Source organism: Antennarius striatus, chromosome 8 (genome assembly GCF_040054535.1).
Source record: "Antennarius striatus isolate MH-2024 chromosome 8, ASM4005453v1, whole genome shotgun sequence".
NCBI classification, from domain to species: Eukaryota; Metazoa; Chordata; class Actinopteri; order Lophiiformes; family Antennariidae; genus Antennarius; species Antennarius striatus.
Window position 1 is genome coordinate 5,520,614 of NC_090783.1, and position 21,259 is coordinate 5,541,872.

The 21,259-nt window shown below is 41.3% G+C and overlaps 1 protein-coding gene across 1 annotated transcript; it reads left to right on the forward strand.

The window, feature by feature from the left end:
* Positions 1-2,115: 2,115 nt before the first annotated feature.
* tbc1d9 (TBC1 domain family, member 9 (with GRAM domain)) lies at positions 2,116-20,490 on the forward strand. The gene is made up of 21 exons (XM_068321175.1): positions 2,116-2,645; positions 7,309-7,419; positions 8,944-9,062; positions 9,600-9,828; positions 10,046-10,307; positions 10,786-10,993; positions 11,246-11,452; positions 11,530-11,694; positions 12,104-12,254; positions 14,799-15,013; positions 15,120-15,237; positions 15,329-15,614; positions 15,795-15,924; positions 16,093-16,191; positions 16,317-16,385; positions 16,526-16,766; positions 16,919-16,984; positions 17,322-17,408; positions 17,728-17,796; positions 18,187-18,290; positions 18,607-20,490. The coding sequence occupies exons 1-21, from the start codon at positions 2,525-2,527 to the stop codon at positions 19,414-19,416; spliced, it is 3,867 nt and encodes a 1,288-aa protein (XP_068177276.1). The 5' UTR covers positions 2,116-2,524; the 3' UTR covers positions 19,417-20,490.
* The last annotated feature ends 769 nt before the right edge of the window (positions 20,491-21,259 follow it).

A 21,259-nucleotide genomic window follows, 5' to 3' on the forward strand; every position in this document is an offset into this window, starting at 1 on the left:
TTGGAGTTAGTGTTTTTTGTCCCAGCATATACGCCCTGTGTAAAGTTAAATGTGACAGTATTACATCTGAGGCCCGGACAAGCCTGCTTTGGTTCATCTGGTTTCTCAAAAATCCAAAACTGTCCTGAAAAGTTGATTTTGATGCAAATGCAGTTTACTATTTACTGATTTTTGTTTCCTCATGCTTCAGCACTTTGTTCCAAAGCAGTTTACATAACATACCTGATTAGTTACACTTGCGTTTGTGGGGGGGGGGTTTTCAATGTACTTAGAATAACACCCATTCATGGCTGATAATGAGCCTACTGATTGGGCAAAGAACAAACCAACATGCCTTGATTTCGAAATAAAGCCATCTTTGTTTTGTTTGTTTTTTTTCTGGTCTAAAAAAAAGACCAAAAATGTACCATAAAGGAAAAAAACATGCAAAGTTTTTCCCCCTTCTTTCTTAGAGGAGAACCAAAACAGAAACATTGGATTCAGGAACAGAGAACAAGAGCACAGCTACACAGAGTTCCTGGTAAATGAGTAAGAATATTGGTGAACTTTTGTTTTTACAAGGATTTCACATTAAAATGAGGAACTACAAATATTGATTCTTAAGGGTACCAGAAGAAAACCCATCTCAATATCATTTCAGTGATGACGATCTTTTTACGTCCTGCTCCAAAGCGGTGATGTAATTGTCAGTGTTCGTTCGTCCTTTCGTTAGATTACCAAATATCTTTGCAACTGTTGTAGATTGAAAGATGAAACAAAAAGCACACTACTCAGGCGGCAAAGGGGATAAAAATGAGATGACCTTGACCTTGAGAAAACTAAGTCAAGGTCAAATTTCAACATTTGTACACGCAGGAACCAGGTAAGATAGATGAGGGAGAAGGCGAGTGTGAAGTAGGACCAAAGATCAAAGTTACTGCTTTGATCAGTGACAGTAGGTCCGAGTACTAGTTTGGATCTTGGTAAGTCAGGGTAAAATTTTGAGTTCAGGGATGTTGTGGTCTCTGCCTTGTTTGCTCATGCATTCCCTGTGACATTTCATCTTTAAACAATGTTTTTATGTCTTCGCTGATTATTTCAAGCCAACATTGATATTAAATGATCACAGAGCGTTGATTTTAAGGTCACGTCATCCCCTCAGCCACCTACAGTACAATCTGCAGTGTTTTAACCATTAAGGAAACCACACAGGAAGGAGAGGAAGAGGAGAATTGTTTCATACACAATTCTGACCTTGAATATACAATAAAACTAATGTGGGGGAGTCAGTCCTGGCGGTTTGAGGTCTGTTTACTGCAGGGGAAAGTCTATCAACGACTCAGGCTGTGTTTCAGTCGATCCGAATCAACCTACACATCCTGTTTTTGAAAGTGCAGGAAACCCTAACAAAAATACACGGCTGTCAGAATCGTATCAGCTTCCGAGAAGAATAATTAAATATTTAAATCTTCTTGAAACCCTTTTAAAATTAGTCTAAAACATAGTTGAATTTGAATTGATGAGGGGGTTTTTTTTTCTTTTATGCTGGATTGTCAATTCTTTATTCCCTTGATGTTTAAAGATCCTTTTAAGTCTATGTTCAGGAAACATGTTGATAATGTTAGAATGAACGGTTTTTCAGACGTACTCAACACACCAGAGAGGCAAAAACGTGACATATTTCAGGATCAAATGTGAGTTTGACAACCTTTGACATTTCACAGCACCATTCAAGAGACTATATGTTATTGCCTGACAATACAGATGACCCAGACAGACTAACAGTGGGTAACCTGACAGAATAATACACACGGATGACTGAGGACTTCGTCAAGTGACAGATTACTCCTGATCAATAAACAAACAACGATCCATTCAGAATCAGAAACGCAAACACCCCCCCACCACCACCACCACCTCTGGCCCACTGACGTCGCTCACCGGACCGACGCGCTCGCTTCATTTTGCGTGCGGGAGGAAGAAGAGGAGATCTCCGTGTTTCCTTCCTTCGGCTCTTGCTATCCCTAAACACTCTGGGACTCTTCAAGCTGTCTGCTTGCGGTTCATCTCGATCTGTTTCGACGAGAATCTCGCCTCCACCCACCACCACCACCCCACCACCACCCCCCTCCCCGACCGGACCGGACCGCACCTGCCCCGGAGCGCGCCGCGCACAATAAGGACCGATCCAGCGCTGCGCTGTGCGGCAGCGAACAGAGTCCGGCTGCTCTGCCTACCCGCAAGAAATTAATTAATTTACGAGCCTGGCCTGCACAAAGGAGGGTAGTGCTACAACAGCGTCGGTTCTTCGTGCCGTAGAAGGATCACATTTGTGGGGAGCAGCTAGAACTACAGAGTCGTTTGTACGCGCACATTACTATCGTCTGGACATCCAAAAACAAGCGTTACATGACGGATCCAGGAGGAGGATATCGGGCCTTCATCGCTGTTAGAATACTTTAATAACACCAGGTCGTGGTCGAAGCAGTTTGATGGTCACCTTCAGCAGAACCGTGTCTTCAATGTTCCCTTAGAAACAACAATCATGTGGGTCAGTCCCGAAGATGTGCTGCTGGCGGGCGCGCTATGGATCACCGAGAGGGCAAACCCGTATTTCATCCTCCAGAAACGGAAGGGCCACGGTGGTGGCGGCGGGGGACTGGCAGGTGAGTTCTGCTGCTTTACTCTCGTGGATCAGTAGTTTGTTTTTATTTTGTTTGTTTGTTTGTTTTTCAAATCTGTATTGATTATTGATTATGAAAATGCGACAGCGGTGGAGAACACGCCGGACGCTGGAGTGTTTTTGTTGGTAGTAGATACCAGGAACCACATGGATGGTTGCAGCATCACGTGACCAATCGACGGCCACAGGTGTCCTTTCACCTGGAGGTGTCTGTTTCCTTTATTGGATCACCGGGATCATATCACGGTCAAAACAACCGCAGTGGAAACAAGCCGGTTCCTCAGGATGAACAGAACCAGAGGCTGATCTTGTGCGCCGTGAGCGGCTCGACAACAGAGAAGCTGTTCTCTCATGCTGAATCATTCCCCTCCTTCCTTCTCTTACTCCAACTCCTCCCTCTCTCTCATTTTTTAAGCAGCAGGAGGAGGAAGAAGAGGAGGAGGAGGAGCTGCAGGTTCTGGAAATTAACAGCTTACTGCCCTGTTTTGTCTCAAAATGTTGAAATTGGGTTAAGGTTCTCCAAACCCCACCCCAGCTGCCTCCGGTGTTTATTTCAATCCATTATGTAATAATGCACGACCTCACATAATGTCTAATTTACATTAACACATGTAATTACATCAGTTGAGGATGAATATCTCCTTACTGTAATGCACAGGTAGCAAGTGTAGCTTGTTGTTGTGTAATTTTCTGTAAATGCAGCCAAATGCTTGTGATTGATCAGTGCAGATTTCATGCATCAGAAATGATCTTGCACACATCGAAGTCTCAAAACATCACAATGTGGAGACATTTAAGTGATAGAATATGGGGTGTAAACAACAAAAGAACTGCCATCTTTACCAGCTCTAGTTTGAGTAATAAAGCTTTATTCAGACTCACATGCAACCAGATATAATGCACTGATTACAAACGTACGATTTAATGTTTGTGATCTCACCCTTTTTATATTAATAATTCAAAATGAGGCATCCTCCTCTTCTCCGTCTCTGGCGGGTTTTTACTACGGCAACACAAAGTGTGCTAAGTGGTGCAAGGGGATGATGCCATTGTTACATAAATGCTGAGCTTGCTGACTTGTACTTTGTGCCAGTTGGCACACGGTGCTCGGTGGCCATGGCACCGTCTATAAGCATTGGAAATAAGAAACAGTGAACAACACCAGGAACACAAACATTTTACAGATTCAGGAACAAATCTGCATATTGAAGCTAACAGGGCTTCAATCCAAATGTTGGCACTGATGAAAAAGGATTTGGTGAAACAGGAGCCAATGTGTATTTGCACTTAATGTGACATCTACACTTTAGCTGCAGTTCCTTCAGAAAGACAAGCGTTTTCTTTGTCTCTGAAAGGACATGAACATTGTCAATCATTTAAGAGAGGACTTTAAAGGAATAAGAACGAAATAAATGTATGAAATCAGACTGTAAAAAAATTCCACAATCAGGTCATTGTCTCAGATGTCATGCAGCCTGACACACTGACGCATATAGCACGGTGTAATATTCCACGGTAATTTGACTCAAAGTAGGACACCTTATTTCACAATCCGGTGGGTATTCACAGCTTCTGTCCCTCTGGCTTTCAGGCCGCCTTTCTGTCTTGACCATGCACTTATTGTCGGTAGGTGTTGAGGAATGGTGTGGAAGCTGTGAAATATGATTGCACATGTAGCAATAGTGAAAGTCGCACAAGGGGATCGAGGTTCGTCTCAGGTCTCTGCTCTCCTCATTGATTTTATGTCTGTGGGAGATTGTGGTCCTGCGTGAACAGAGCAGCCTCCTCACCAGAAAGACGATGTAAGCAAAAAAAAACCAACAACCCCAGTGGATCTCTCCTTGTGGGCCGGTTTAGTTTATTGTTCTTTAAGTGAGAGAAAAACAGCAGAGAACAGAGAAGGAGATGTTTGTCCCGTCTTAATAAAGGGAAGCTGTCAGCGTGTTCTTGTTTGTGGGAAGCATCACATGATGTGAAAGCGTCTTCTGTTGTTTTCCAAACCACAGAAATAATATCTGGAACACATGCAGTCACAGCTGTGTGTTGTTTGTTTTTTAGGTTGTGCACCCACTCACTCGCCATGTGTGGAAAGACACCGTCGGTGTAAAGGCAGAGGTGTGAGTTGGAACATGAGGTCTGGTTTGATGACTTAACGGCGCATTCAGGGTTTACCTAATGTACATCTAACATTTTAATGTACCGCTTCCTCTCTGATTGTGTTTCACTTGATGTCAGGGGGTCTTTCACCTTCAGTGGCCTCCCCTCTCGTGTGGAACACCTCGGTTTCCTGTGTTAAACCTTGACTGTAAACTGAACCATTCATTTAATTTCATGCAGTACAGTTACAGTTTAAATACAGCTTGGGTGAATTTTTAGCGCCACGACGTTAATGTGGTCTTCCAGGCATCTTCCATGCTAGAAGAAGTTTTCTTCATGCTTCACAACAGATGTGTGTATTTCGATCGCAAAGGAATTAAACTGTGGTGTCAGGCCTCTTTATCTTTAATTTCCTGGGTGACAACACTTCATTCAGCTATAGCCTAATGTCTGTATTGTTGGCGTCTTTCGTCCTGTGGTTAGAGTCAAGTGTTGTGGTGAATGTCAAGGCCTGATACGTGACACATATCAACAAGATTTGGTAGGGTGATGATCATCTAACCAAACATTAGGTAGAGAAACATCACAGGCCACCAGCTGTTTCTTTAGGTCTGTTTCTGTAGCATTTTAGGATCATTGTAAGGTGGGGGTCAGGGGGTTCAGGATAAAATGTCATTTAAGTCTGAACAGCACATTGCATTACTGTATGTTATATTACACAACATGTACAATATTTTCCGCACTATAAGGCGCACCTAAAAGCCTTTAATTTTCTCAAAAACTGACAGCACTTCTTATAATCCAGTGCCCCTTATACAGTGGTACCTCTACTTACGAAATTAATTGGTTCTGTATGAAATTTCGTAAGTAGAAAATTTCGTAAGTAGAGACGCATTTTCCATGCAAATACCCTAATCCGTTCCAAGCCCCCCAAAATTCAGACATAAATGTTTATAAAGCATAAAAATGCATCCAAAACATAATGCTAATAAAATAAATGCTCCATAGACACCTATCTAGCTACACATAGAGGTCCCTCTTAGCCAATGGGATGCCAGGATGCTAGGTAATAGCCAATGGCAGAGCAGCTATAAGAATGTTGTGTTCAGGAACCTTTGGGAGCTGCGAGTATCAGCCCATACTGTATTTTTACCTTTAGTAACTCGAAATTTCTTTCGTAACTAGAGGCAATATTTTCCTGTTGAGGCGTTTCGTAAGTAGAAAATTTCTTATGTAGAGACATTCGTAAGTAGAGGTACCACTGTATATGAAAAAAGTTTTAAAATAGGCCATTCATTGAAGATGAGCTCTCAGGTGAGATCTCAGCTCTCAGCTGTAACCTCAACCCCGACGCTGTTGCCTATCTGGTCAGCAGCCCAGACAGAATACACCAGTCTAAGCTGTGCCCCCCCCCACAGTTGCCTGCTGTTTCAGGTGTCAACCACATTTGCGAATTAATTGTAGCATGCCAGGCACCTTTGGCTAGCAGTGACTTGGCTCTTGAAATTTGAGAAAAGGCTGCAGAGTCGTGAATGCAATCCCCTTAGCGCAGCTCAATCTAGTGGATACATAATACAACCACAGCCACTACAGTAGTTTCTGTTCAGTGCAGGTGCAATCAGGTGCGCCTTATCGTCCAGTACGCCTTATATATGAAAAAAGTTTGGAATTGGTCATTCATTGAATGTGCGCCTTATAGTCCAGTGCACCTTCTAGTGCGGAAAATACTGTATTCTTGTTTCAAACAAGTTTTTTCTACAATACCAAAGTAATCCCAGTAAGGAACATGTTGGTTCAAATTGTATGACTGCAAATCATTATGACCTTTTTTTTTTTTTTTAATTTACTTGATTTTTCTTTAAGATACATGTTCCTCTGGATAAGAAAACATTTCAGCTTCATTCACTTGTCTCCCGTCCCTCCCCTCCCCCTCTCTCTGTGTGACTCATTCTGGGTTTGCTCTGATGAGGCACCGAACAAAAATAACCCATCCGTCATGGCAATTGAATTTATACCTACCCTGAACCCAGGAAAAATATTCACCAGCAGCCATCTGCTTGAAAAATGGTATCAAAATGTCTATAGATACTTGTATGGTTCAAAATTGCAGGTGATTTTGGTATTAATTACCAACACAGAGGTTTTTTTAGGTTCCGGGCTGTCATAAACTCTTTGATTGGTAGTCAATAATAATCAAATCATAAATAGAGTCCCATGATTCATGTTCATAAGTTAAGACAGTGCATAATGAGTCAGAACCTTGTCGTTGAAATATTGATCCAAAATCCCCATTATGGGAAACAGTATTTTTAATGACGACTCATAGACTACAGTTGATTGAAACATGATTCCAAGTCCTTGGAGTGGGCTTCCAGGTGGTATTACTTTAATTCACATGAGGCAAAGCGACATCACATCTTCAAGCCTCCTACTTGATTGACCATGATAAAGCATTTTGAAACTACTAACATAGTTCACCTCTCTTTCTTTGGAGAAAAGTTAGTTCATAATTTTGCGGTCTTTGATAACGTTGCTGTGGATTCTTGCAGGTTTGCTCGTTGGTACCCTGGATGTCGTGTTGGATTCCACTGCTCGTATGGCCCCCTATAGGATCCTGTACCAGACTCCAGACTCCTTAGTTTACTGGACCATTGCTCATGGTATGTGCACTTTAAAATTTGTGTCAAAAGCTATGAGATCATGTAGGAAGGGAAGCCACGAAAGCCTACTGAAAGGGTTTCATTTGGTCATCAGACTACTCCAGGGGGTTTTAACTTCACTTTTCAGATGTACAGGTGAGGGTTATTCCATTACAGACCCCTCTGTACTCTTATCCCTCTCTGCATCCTTCCCCAAGCCGACACTCAACACATTGATGCCTTTTAGCTGCTGAATACCCCGCATTACATCATGCCCCGCTGCATCTGAAAGGAAGAATTACAGGAACATGTGCAGGGATCGATACTAAAATAGCGTGTTGAGTTTTCGGCTCATGACTTGGTGGGGTTTCATTCTGATTCCATGTCAGCAGATGGTTTTAACAACACACAGTCTGCATAGTTTGTGTATGCAATCTATGGCAGTAAATCATGCAAATGAGCAGCCATACTCAAGGTGGATTCGAAGCAGCAGTCTTATTTCATTTTCACTCTGAAATGATTTTGGTATATAACTTCATAAAATCAGGGAAAACTTTGACAGGTCCAGCAAGTGAAGACCATAACAATGATCAGTTCACAGCCATTTAGTTCAAAGTGATATTCAAACTTACTCTTATCCACAATCCTTTTTCCAATTTAAACAGTTTGCCAGAAAAAGACTTTATTGATTTCTTTAGTGTCAGCAGCACAACAGTTTTTGACCTGTTTCGTGTAATGCTTTTTAATGCTTTTTGTTGCACAGTTTAAAAATGGGAGAAGATATCCATGCGGAATTAAATGCAATCCTTGAGTTGCAGGAACGCAAAGAATTTAATCATGTTAATTGATAATGTTATAATGATTCCAACTAAATGCTTTACTTAGCTGTTGTTTCATATGCAGGGAAAGTGGGATGCTATTAAGACCCTGGTAGCGATTGAGTTGCTTAACTGTTTGTGCAACCATGTATTTACTCCAGCAATTTCCCACTACTTGCGTGTATAAAATTCTATTTATGTCCTCTGAATGGAGTGCAAATCTACATGATACTGACCTCCTTCTGAAATTGAATCCCCGCTTCCTCTCTCCAGTCGTTATTTTTACAGAACAGAGATGAGGGGAAAGTAGTGCAATCTTGCAGATGAGGCTCAGTGTATGGAAATGTTCAGTGTGTGTGCACTCACTGATAGGCTACTTGTAGAAATGTTGAAGGATAATGGTGCACTTTAATCAGTTTCTCTTGTAGCCGAAACAAAAACCAGTTTAAAGCCCCTGCTAACAGTTTCAAGAAGATCTCATTAACATTGGTATTTAAATGAAAAAAGTTAACCTGCGTTATTACATTCCTTTTCATTTTTCTTTTCACATTTCCCACCACTGGGATATCATAACCCATTGAGAGTACACAATGTCCCCATATCTGTAATTTAATAACTTGTCTTTAAATTGGCACATGGCCCAGAACTAAACGAGAGTTATTTTTCAGACATAATGCTCTTGGTGTGAGCCCAGTGATTGACTTTTTATTTTGTCACTCCTGTGCAGGAACCTCCCGTAAAGAGATCACAGAGCACTGGGAATGGCTTGAACATAACCTGCTGCAGACGCTCTCCATCTTCGAGAATGAAAATGATATCACCACCTTTGTCAAAGGAAAGATCCAGGTAATTAATTTTTATTAATTTGTTATATCGCTGCAGTCTCGAGGGTAAACCCTCCATCCATGTGCGTCCCTTCTTGTTCTGTAGCATGGGGAACATGTCGGAAAGCGTGTTAAACGACAATTGTCGTGGAAGGCCGATCACAAGAAACCAATGACAAAATCCATGACAAAATGTTAGCGGGGCCTCAAATAGTACAAGGGTACCTGTCCAAGAATGCCAAATATTAAAGGTGTCAGCTCATTCAGTTATGAAACTCCTTTGGCCTGATGAGAAGCAAATTCAAGCAGACATTGGATCCACTAGCTTCTTATCCACTGTAAAAATGTGTGAAAGTAAAATTTCTTTAACTGTACAAGGCTAAAACGGGACAGAACATCCTCCATCCAGCACATTTAAGAGAAGAAAAGAGACATATGAAAAAAAAATGTTTGGTGCTTCTTGGTGCAAATATGAAGATTAGATAACATCACCAAGTCTGCCGCTGCAACAATTTGTGTCCGAGCTCAATAGTCTGTCACTCTTTCTGTCTTGCCTCAGGGGATCATTGCAGAGTACAACAAAAACCATGACATCAAAGAGGATGATGACACGGATAAGTTCAAGGAGGCCAGTGCCAAGTTTCGTAAACTTTTTAGGATGCCAGAAGAGGAGAAGCTGGTTAACTATTATTCCTGTAGCTACTGGAAGGGCAAGGTGCCACGACAGGGATGGCTCTACCTCAGCATCAACCACCTCTGCTTCTACTCCTACTTACTGGGAAAAGAAGGTTGGAAATATCATCTGTATGATTATGAATGTAGTCATTTACTTCACGTGTATCTGCAGTCCTACCTATCCATTACCTAGCCTCTGCTGATGCCTTTTTTGATGACTTTAAGTAAATTTGGTGGTTTGAACTGGGCGAATTTAGCGCAACACCACATTCTGATGGCAAATGCTCCACCAGTGGGTTTTATCCAAGACATCTTTTTTGTAAATTTCAGCCAAACTGGTAGTTCGTTGGGCAGATATTACACAGCTTGAGAAGAGCGCCACCCTCCTGCTGCCCGATGCGATCAAGGTGAGCACTCGCATTGATGTGCACGTCTTCTCCGTCTTCCTCAACATCAACGAGACCTTTAAGCTGGCGGAACAGCTGGCCAACATCGCCATGCGTCAGCTCCTGGACAACAAAGGCTTTGAGCAAGATCGCTCCCTGCCCAAACTCAAGAAGAAGTCACCCAAGAAGGTTTCTGCACTGAAGAGGTGAGAAAAAACCTAAATTGGAGAAGAATCATCTATAATAAATAGATTCATTCATGACATGCAGTGGATTGACCAAGTTGAGACAAAGTCTGGTTGTCCAGATACTTAGCGCAGATCAATGTTTACATTTGAAACCTCATGAAAACATGTGAAAGATTTTTGTTTTCTTTTTTGTTAGTCACTATCGTTGTTTGGTCAAAGGATTTTGGTTTCACTGCTCTGCATTATTATGTCTTTCCATCTGGGTTTGTGTAGTCCAGCTCTTTTATGGACAAGATATGTAATTATTTGTGTAAATTCTTTCATTTAAATAGTGTAATACTAGAAAAGAAAACTGCATACTCTGGACTGTATTTGTAAATGTATCATTTTGCATGGGAGACATAATTTTAAAGTGCATAAACACATTAATATACACTGATTATTTGATACTGTGCAAAGACCTGTGATCTCACATGATTAATTCCCCTGTTTGTAGGGATTTGGACGCGAGAGCTAAGAGTGAACGTTACCGAGCTCTCTTCCGTCTGCCCAAAGATGAAAAGCTGGATGGACACACAGACTGCACCCTGTGGACGCCATTCAACAAAATGCACATTATGGGACAAATGTTTGTGTCCACCAACTACATCTGCTTCACCAGCAAAGAAGAGACGTTGTGTAGCCTCATCATCCCACTACGAGAGGTGACATGTTCCATCTAAATGCTTATATGTACATAAACTACTTCCAAGATGGTAAATTTTTGCAATCAAAAGTAGGGACTGGAATAGTGAACCCCAACTTAGCTTAACAAGGAACTGACACAATTTTTCCACAATTGAACTTTTTCTTTTCTTCCTTCATATAAATGCTTTATTTTTGTGAGTATTTCTGATAGAGCGTGTTGTCATTTATTTCTGTGTGCGCTTGAATTGGGATTGCAACGGTTCTTCCAGGTGACCATTGTGGAAAAGGCCGACAGCTCCAACGTGCTCCCCAGCCCTCTTTCCATCAGCACCAAGAATCGCATGACTTTCCTGTTTGCTAACCTTAAGGACCGGGACTTCCTAGTCCAGAGGATTTCTGACTTCCTGCAGCAGACTTCCTCCAAGATCTACTTTGAGAAGGAACTTACTGGTAGCCTGAACAGCTCAGATGACGAGGTGAGGAACGTTAGTTTACCTGAATTCGTCATCAGTCGCACTGAAAGTAAACACTAAACACTAATGTATTCCTCCAGGTTTACTCTCAACACGGATCCCTGCTCTCCAGCAGCCCACAACACAGTTTGGGCTCCGAGAGTGAGCGCACCTTTAACCTGAACGACAGCAGCGTTCCCACGGCAACACAAGCCCTGATGACCATGTACCGCCGCCGCTCACCTGAGGAATTTAATCCCAAACTGGTGTGTTCATGACTGTTTTTCCAATTAATACGTTTAAAAGCATTTGATTTTGACAAACATAGAAGGGAATATAGCTACTCCAGGTCACATGATCAATTTTACTTTCCTTAAATTACATTACTGTATTATACTTTTTTTTGTTTTGAATGAAGATAAAGCTGTATGGAGGATTTCAACTTAATGCTACAAGACTGGATGCAAATAAAGCCAGACTGTTGTTGACTTCAGTGTGTTGACAACATTATTGACTGGTGGTGTATTCCCGCTGTGTAGAGTGTGCAAAAAATCAACCTATTAATTGTTTGAGTGCTGTTTATTGGTGTGGAATAGGTCAAGGATTGAAAGAAGGAAAAGAGCTCGGAGTAATTACCCTTTAGCTATTGCATCATTGTTTTTGCTCTTGGCTCAGGCGAAGGAGTTCCTGAAGGAGCAGGCATGGAAGAACCACTTTATAGAGTATGGACAGGGGGTGTGTATGTACCGGACAGACAAGACCAAGGAGCTGGTACTCAAGGGGATTCCTGAGAACATGAGAGGAGAGCTCTGGCTGCTGTTTTCTGGTGAGTAAGCATTCAGGTAGGCCTGACGTGACCGCAGATTAACACATAATGTAGCACGAATTATTCAGTAGCATGCTGCTGATGAAGCCACACCCAGTACTCTACATGCCCAGACTTTGTCAGCCATAATTTGACATGAGACATATTTTATGAAGGTGTGACTGGCACATGATGCTACAAGGCAGTCAGAGACTGCAACATCCCGCGACACCCCTGGATTCAATGTTTTACCCTGACCTACTTTCATAGGTCAGGATCATTTAATAAAAGACCCATGATCCAACATGTAACTGGTCCATTCTATTTGTCATGAGGTTTCAGAGATGTATACAGTGGAAATTAATTGGTTCTGGAAGAAATTTCTTAAGTAGAAAATTTCGTAAGTAGAGACTCGTTTTCCATGCAAATGCCCTAATCCATTCCAAGCCCCCCACAATTCAGACATAAATGTTTTATAAAGCATAAAAATGCTTCAAAACATGTAACAAATACATGTTACGATTAGATTAATACAGAATAAATGAGAGTTGTGCATAATGTAAAAAACAAAGAGTAAAGAATAAAAATGATGGTCTTTTACCTTTTAACTGCTGTCCTCATTGTTTTTTGTCCTCTTTGGTTCGATCGCTCCTATCTCACCATGCCGAACATCAGAGTGAATTCCAGTCCTCCTTTTGAACTTCTCCAACCACCCACGTGATGCCTTAAACTTTCGGTGTTTCATTGCTTCCTTTTTTTTTGAATAACGTGGTGATTGTAGATGCATTATGGGCATATTCTTCTGCGAGATCAACCAAACACATTCCTTTTTCATGCTTTTCTATTATTTCTTGCTTTGTTTATATGGACAAAAAAACCATTTTCTTTTCCTCTTTTCTCCATCACTTTGTTAGGGTCCATAGTGAATACCCTAAAAGTTAATATATTTACGCAAAACTATCAGAACACCTCATGGGTCGAGGGCCGAATGACGAGGACGCTGCATAGACACCTACAGTGCCATGCGAAAGTATTGGCCCCCCCACAAGAACTTTTTGAAATTTTGCCACATTTTAGGCTTCAAACTTAAAGATAACAAACTGAAAACCTTTTTTAATGAATCAACAACATGTGAGACACAATCCTGAAGTGGAACCAACTTTATTCAACATTTTATATTGTATTTACAAATAAAAAACTGAAAAGTAGGATGTACAAAAATATTGGCCCCCTGTTCCCTCAGCTCAGCTAACCGACTCCAGAAGTTCCCTGATGACTTCTGACTGATCCAGTGTTGACCTAAATGACAACACTGACAAACAGAGTGCACCTGTGTGTCATTTGGTCTCACATTTGCACATCCTACCTTTTCAGTTTTTTATTCGTAAACACAATATAAAATGTAGAATAAATTTGGCTCCACTTCAGCAGCACAGTGTCCATAAAGATTAAGATGATTGTTTCTCAAACACTCATATATCTTTTTGGTGTTTTGTCATCCTGTCGTTAAAGTGCAAAGGAAATTTTATGAATGTTTTTTTCTTTTTGCCTGTGCTGAAACGTGATTCTATCCTGTTTCTACTGAAGTATTTTTAGCCTTTTTACAAATGATCTCTCTGTATCTCTATCTCTTTCTATCTATCACCTTATCTCTCATACAGAGTATTTTTGCTTCTGAATATTAGGATACATACTTTAAAGGTAGCCAAAAGGATTAGCTTAATGTCAGACTTTCCTGCTGATGTTCTTGTGTCGCAGCAGCAGCTTGTAGTCATCCTTACCCGAGCGTTGCCGGGTGACAAACGGCTCCTCCCACTCCCTCAAGTGATCCACTCACCTAACTGTTGTCACAGCGACAATGGGTTTCCTTAGATGCACTTGCACTTGCATTCACTCCAAATAGATTTACTTTCACAATTCTGTCACACGATGTATTTTTACCAAGCATGTCTGATAAACCAGATAAACCAGTCTGGCAAACCTGAACGAGTGAACGACAAACTACTCAAACTGGAAAGACAACAAATAATCATCATGATTAACCTACAAGGCATAGAAATGTCAAACACCAGTGCTGGTTTGTTTTGCACTTAATTACTTTTGTGGGTCTAATGCTTTACTGCTGCTTTCAGTATGATAGACAGATAGATAGACTGATGGATTCTTGATTAATTCCCAAAGAAAATTTGGGAGATAACTTTGTAAGTAGAAAATAAAATAAGACAACATCATTGTGACAATAAGACATCTCCAAATACAAAAAATAGTGTTGACTTGAAGCAAAATATGGACGAAATCTGGAAAATAATACAATTTTACCCATTACACGTCAAAATGAAGACGGAATAAGAACTAATTGTAAAAAAAAACATCAAACATAACTGATTATATATTCTGATTTTTTTTTTTAAATGATGACAGTTAATGACATTGTACCATTTGCCTCCTCTGAACTTATATCATCACATCTTTGGTTTTGACTCCATGAAGGACTGTCAGAAAATCTATATTTACATATTTATATTTAGTACCTTTGAAAACTTAAAATTGGATGTTTTTACATAGGGGCCATCAATGAGATGACCACCCATCCCGGATATTACGAAGATCTGGTGGAGAAGTCGATGGGAAAATACAACCTGGCAACAGAGGAGATAGAGCGAGACCTGCACCGCTCTCTCCCTGAACACCCAGCATTTCAGAACGAGATGGGCATCGCTGCCCTCCGCCGGGTCCTCACCGCCTACGCTTTCAGAAACCCCAACATTGGATACTGTCAGGTGTGTGTGTGTGTGTGTGTGTGTGTTTTTGATTTTGATGTGAGCTGCCAGAAGCCACGAAGCCCTTGTCGTGATTTGATTTTTCCCGTTTCCCTCAACACCACAGGCTATGAATATTGTAACGTCGGTGTTGCTCCTTTACGCAAAAGAAGAGGAGGCGTTTTGGCTGCTTGTGGCCCTCTGTGAGAGGATGCTGCCTGATTACTACAACACTAGGGTTGTAGGTCAGTATGTGCATCTGTCTGTATTTTGTTTTATGTAATGTGACGACTAGCTACTTGCTAAACATCCTCTTTGATTCCTGATCTTTCCCAGGAGCCCTTGTTGATCAGGGTGTGTTCGAAGAGCTCGCCGGCGAGTACGTTCCTCAGCTGTACGACTGTATGCAGGACCTGGGAGTCATCTCCACCATTTCTCTCTCCTGGTTCCTCACCCTCTTCCTGTCTGTCATGCCTTTCGAGAGCGCCGTGGTGGTGGTAGACTGCTTCTTCTACGATGGCATTAAGGTCATCTTTCAATTGGCTCTCTCCGTGCTGCACTCCAACATCCATCAGCTACTGTGCTGCAAGGATGATGGCGAGGCCATGACCGTATTGGGCAGGTAAGTGGAGCTAAGAGGGATGAAATGAATGAATTCTGGATATTTGACATGACTTTACTGCAATGTCCCTCCATAATTTTCTTCTTATACGTCTCGGTAACCATTATCAAAACATAAATGTTAGTTTTACACAGATCTGATATCTTTATTTGCTATATTTCTTACTTTTGTGTACTAAAGATACTTGGACAGTGTAACCAATAAGGACAGCACCCTCCCTCCAATCCCCCACCTACACTCCCTACTGACAGACAATGGAGAACCACATCCAGAGGTCGACATCTTCAAACTGGTCCGCAGCTCCTACGAGGTATTTAACTTTGGTGATATCGAGTTTCATACATGTGAGGTATCCTTTTAGTTCATCTATTTGCTTCTTTTCTCAGTGAAGCTCCTCTGATGTTCTATATTTCTGTGAAGTGCTGTCTATTTTCAGTTTATATGACCTGAACTCCATTTCTACTCATATGTGTGCCAGAAATTTGGTTCGATCCGAGCCGATGTGATTGAACAGATGCGCTTCAAACAGAGACTGAGGGTCATCCAGACCATTGAAGACACAACTAAACGCAACGTGGTAAAGATCCACTGACCTTCTCTTATTCTCGGCATTCCAGTCATTATTACACTCCTATAATTTGGAACCTTCTTTCCTCTAATTCTTTTATAACTGTACTTACTATGATAATGTTCATTTTTCAGGTGAGAACCATTGTCACAGAGACTGCCTTCAGTATTGATGAACTGGAGGAGCTCTATGTCCTCTTCAAGGTAAGGAAAAACTGAAACCTTCATCTAATGGATTCTTGTAAAAGAACCCATCTTTTTGGGCACACGTATGATCAATCAGAGACAGGAAGCCCACAGTTTTGCTATTACATGTTTTCTGACTCCTGTCTGCCCCCCCATAGGCGGAGCACCTGACCAGCTGTTACTGGGGCGGTAGCAGTAACCCCACAGAGCGTCATGACCCCAGCCTCCCTTACCTGGAGCAGTACCGCATTGACATGGACCAGTTCAAAGGCCTGTTCAAGCTGCTGTTCCCCTGGGCCAACGGGACCCATTCAGACCCCCTGGCTGTGCGCTTCTTCCGTCTCCTCGACCAAAACGGAGACGCCCTCATTAATTTTCGGGAGTTCATCAGTGGTCTGGGTGAGCTGAGTGAGGTTTTGCAGATGTGCTTTAGAAGTACCGGTATATTGTCTTGATTCTAATGTAAATAAAAGCTAACTCTATCCAGGGTGATAAATCACCCCTGTAAACTCATATGTGTCTGATTTCTGAAGGTTGTCGATGTATTTCAGGAGTTCTATGTCACGGGGACCTGACTGAGAAGCTGAAACTATTCTACAAGATGCACGTCATACCTGGTGAGTGTGTAGCGATGCAGTGGACTCATCTTAAATAGTGGTTTTCAGGAATCTGCAGACAGCATTAGGCAGCACAACAGAAGAAAAGCCTTTGAGCTCTTTATCACTCTTCAGTGCACAAATCACTCTCAGGATTACCTTTGAAATGCTTTTTTTTTAAATTGGATCACCAGCAGAGAAGATGTTGAACTGCTTGCTGTATTGTTTAGGTTGTCCTGATCTTCTTGAAACATTTGTTTTGACTTTTTAACCTATTGACAAGCCTCTTTTCATATAAGTTTATACAAGTCGAAATTAATCTTGACAGACTCCAGAGCATTAATTTTGTTTCTTCTAGAAATCACCCACGAACAGGAAGAGCCAGACTCTGCCTTCGAGGCCACTCAGTACTTCTTTGAGGACATCACTCCGGAAACATCCATTGGTAAGAAAGATGGAGGAGCGTCTTTTCTTTCTTATCATCACTGTATTGCTTTGACTGCTTCTTTTCCACATGTAAACTGAACAGATTCAGCACATGATGGTATAAAACCTTACATTGAGAGGATAATACATTGTATGTCACAGTTTATCCAAGCAAAATGTACAAACTTATTCCTCATGTATACAAACATGATTTCATGAAAGTGTTGTGATTTTATTCGCTGTTTGTTGGAAACCGTTTAGTTGCCGCTGAAAGGAAGGAATGCTGGGTGATTAGTTTGACAACTACAACTGGAATTATCTTTGTCCTCATTCCCCAGGTCTTGACTCAAAGTGCAGAAATCAGAGGGATGATGGATTTGTCAGAGTTACATTTAAGACTGAAAAAGGTAAATGCCCTTAATGCTTCTTCACATTTTACACACATTTTACTGTTTAAAATGTGGTATTTCCATTGATTGATCACTGTTGATTAAATGTAACTTCACTGAGGAGAAGACAACACTATTGCTGTGATATTATTACATCTATCTCTATATATGATGTATATCATAGATGTACACTGTGTGTGTGTGTGTGTGTGTGTGTGTGTGTGTGTGTGTATGTATGTGTATATATGTATGTGTGTGTGTGTATATATATATATATATATATATATATGATAGTAACAGCAACTTGTACTTACCTATCCAAACACTACTGGCAACCTAAGGTTTCCATCTACTATCTGTTGTGCAGGCTTAACATATATTAAAATGCATTCTTTGTACACTTTGCAGTTAAGAAACTAAACAATCCTGAATATCGCAATTATCTGAAACTGTGGAACGAAGAGACAAAACCCAAGCAAGAAAATAGTAAAGACCTACCCAAACTAAATCAGGTAAGATTTCACCCCCTGTATTGGATTTGTGTGTGTGTGTGTGTGTGTGTGTGTGTGTGTGTGTGTGTGTGTGTGTGTGTGTGTGTGTGTGTGTGTGTGTGTGTGTGTGTGTGTGTGTGTGTGTGTGTGTGTGTGTGTGTGTGTGTGTGTGTGTGTGTGTGTGTGTGTGTGTGTGTGTGTGTGTGTGTGTGTGTGTGTGTGTGTGTGTGTGTGCGTGCGTGCGTGCGTGTGTGCGTGCGTGTGCGTGTGCATACTGGATATGTATGAGAATAATTTAAAGTTGAGTCCAACAGACCTCCTGTGATTTTTCCTCCAGAGTCAGTTTATCGAGCTTTGTAAGAACCTGTACTGCATGTTCACTGAAGATGTTGCAGAACAGGAGCTCTATCACGCCACGGCAACGGTCACCAGTTTGCTGCTGGAAATGGGAGAGGTGGGAAAGCTCTTCACTTTCTCTGGCAGAAAGGACCACAACACAGATGGTAAAAAAGTTCCGAGCACTTGCAGGAGAGAGGTCAGAGATCCCAAACCCGCCCAGGAGGCCCTGTCTGACCGCGTGTTCCAGCAGCAGGACCAGTGTGACGTCTTTGCCCCTGCAGGCCTGGATCGCAACCCAAGCCCCTGTGATGAGGGGAAAAGGGAAGAAGGGGCGGAGCAGCTACCTCCTATGCAAGACATCAAACTGGAGGACTCGTCTCCAAAAGACACAGGCACATCTTCTGCCATGCTGATCTCGGACGATGAAACCAAAGATGACACCTCAATGTCATCTTACTCTGTGCTCAGCGCAGGCTCCCATGAGCTGGATGAAAAGTTGCAGTGTGAGGACATTGCAGACGACACAGTTCTGGTGCGCAGCAACAGTGGATCCAATGATGAAAGAAGTAGCCATCCCTACAGCAGCAGACCCCACAGTAGGGGGGTGCCTCACAGCACCAGCATTGATAAAGACTGGGCCATCTCTTTTGAGCAGTTTCTGGCCTCTGTGCTCACTGAACAAGCGCTGGTGCATTACTTTGAGAAGCCAGTAGAGGTGGCAGCTCTCATAACCAATGCCAAGAATGTGCCTAAGGTCGGGCGCCCCCTGCTGTCCACAAGTGACTATGACTTCTCTCTTTCTGGATGAGGCCTTCAGAGAGAGATTACACATCCAGACCTTTACTGTTTTAAAAGGTAGACATGACAATTAGTCACTGTTGTAAAAACTGTCTGCGAGATTAAGAGAACAATGAAGGTAAATATAAAATCTATGTGAATGATAGTTGAATGAATGTGACCAAAAACTGCTCTTCAATGTATTTTACCAGATGTGAAAGACTTTTATTATAACAATCACTAGATTCACTCCAGCTAAAAGGGAACAGGAAATAATGTTAATGTTTGCTCATATAAAATCATTGTGAACATATAGTAGTAGCTGTACTTTATAAAACATTACACATAGTTGTTAGTGTAGTAATCCCAAGCACCTCTTTGTCTACGTAGATGCAAGTATCCACCAATTCAGTACAGTTCTTGACTGGGATATTGATAGTGTACGTAGAATCAACACTCGATTCCATGTGCTGATAATCACACTCTTTTTAGGTTTTTTTTTCTTTTTGTAAGAACACAGCTGTGAAATTCACTGATAGAATGAAGCTAAATGTATTATTGTGTAAAGTCTTTTCAGCCGAAGCAATTTGTTGCTTTGGCAGAAACTCTTTTTCACGTATCAATGAAATCCTGGACATTTATTCCTAGTTCCTAGTTTATGTGGGGTAGTTGCAAACAACTCATACAATAAGAGTGATGAAAGAAGGAAAACAATGCAACAATAATTTTTCCGCACAGAAATAGAAAACAAGTCACCCCTGGCTGGTTGGGAATTCAACGGAAGGTTTCTATACAAATGTAAGGACACTAAAAATTCTCATGAATGAATAATCTGCACTTTTTGAATTGAACAATGTCATTCATGGAGAGGCGTATGCTTACTGTTACCCTGGTTATTACAGTCTGCACTCCCAGCTAACAAGTTAGCCGTTTTTAACACAGAAGGTGTTGCTGTGTAAATTTTTACATTGCTGTTTTCAGTTGTTTTTACTGTGATTTTTTTATTTTTTATTTTAGATTGTTCAGATGTGATGTTCTGGATTGCAATGTACTGTTTATCACTCCATTCAATTAAAATTACAGCTTGGTTCAAGGCTGCACAGAACCACAGGCCTCTTATATGAACTCTGTCTGTGTTCCTGTTTTCTTGTGGATTATTTATCATCACTTTTTTCACAAATCACTTTATATATATTTAGTTATTAATTACCATATCCAGAGCCAAGTTCCTTACCTAGAAATGGTGTGTGGCTGAGTAACCAGACGTGGTGGTAAGCAAAGAAACCGATACTGATTGTTGTGGGAATGAAGCTTCTTCTCTCCTGCCCTTTTTTCCCAAAATCTGATTTGCTCAAACTGTTTAGGAAGTTAAATCACTTAGACTGATGTGTTATGAAACTCCCTGCAGTCAAATTGCTACGAGGTCAAACAGCATGATACAAAGTTCTTATTTGCTTCACAGTGAACTTCAGTCACTAGTTCGCGTCACCACTCTTTCTCAATGTAGTTCTTGCTTCTGTGCCTGAACTTGTAAGAAAAAATGAAAAAATAAGTGTAGCATCTGTTATAATGGAGATCATAATTGCACGGGAGCGTACAATATTTTTAATTACAACCAGACAAGCAGATAAAACTCTCCGATGCTCAGATACCCAGATATCACACTCATTTATTGGAAAGAAAAAGATGTCAGATTTCAGCAAAACACAAGGTTTATTGAACAGACAGAATGACATGAAACTCTGCAGAGGGTTCATTCAGTGGCATCAAGTCTCACCAAGGAGAAGTACAATCACTGAAGAACTGAGAGTCCAAACCACAGTAAGAACTCCTAGTGACTCTGGCAGGGTCTTTTCACCTAAATCCTTCCTCCT

Excerpts from the sequence above, each read along its gene's own strand:
- tbc1d9 (XM_068321175.1), top strand. The coding sequence starts at position 2,525 with ATGTGGGTCAGTCCCGAAGATGTGCTGCTGGCGGGCGCGCTATGGATC. Across the intron at positions 11,453-11,529 it reads TGAACAGCTCAGATGACGAG|GTTTACTCTCAACACGGATC; the intron begins GTGAGGAACGTT and ends GTATTCCTCCAG. Across the intron at positions 16,192-16,316 it reads ACACAACTAAACGCAACGTG|GTGAGAACCATTGTCACAGA; the intron begins GTAAAGATCCAC and ends TTCATTTTTCAG.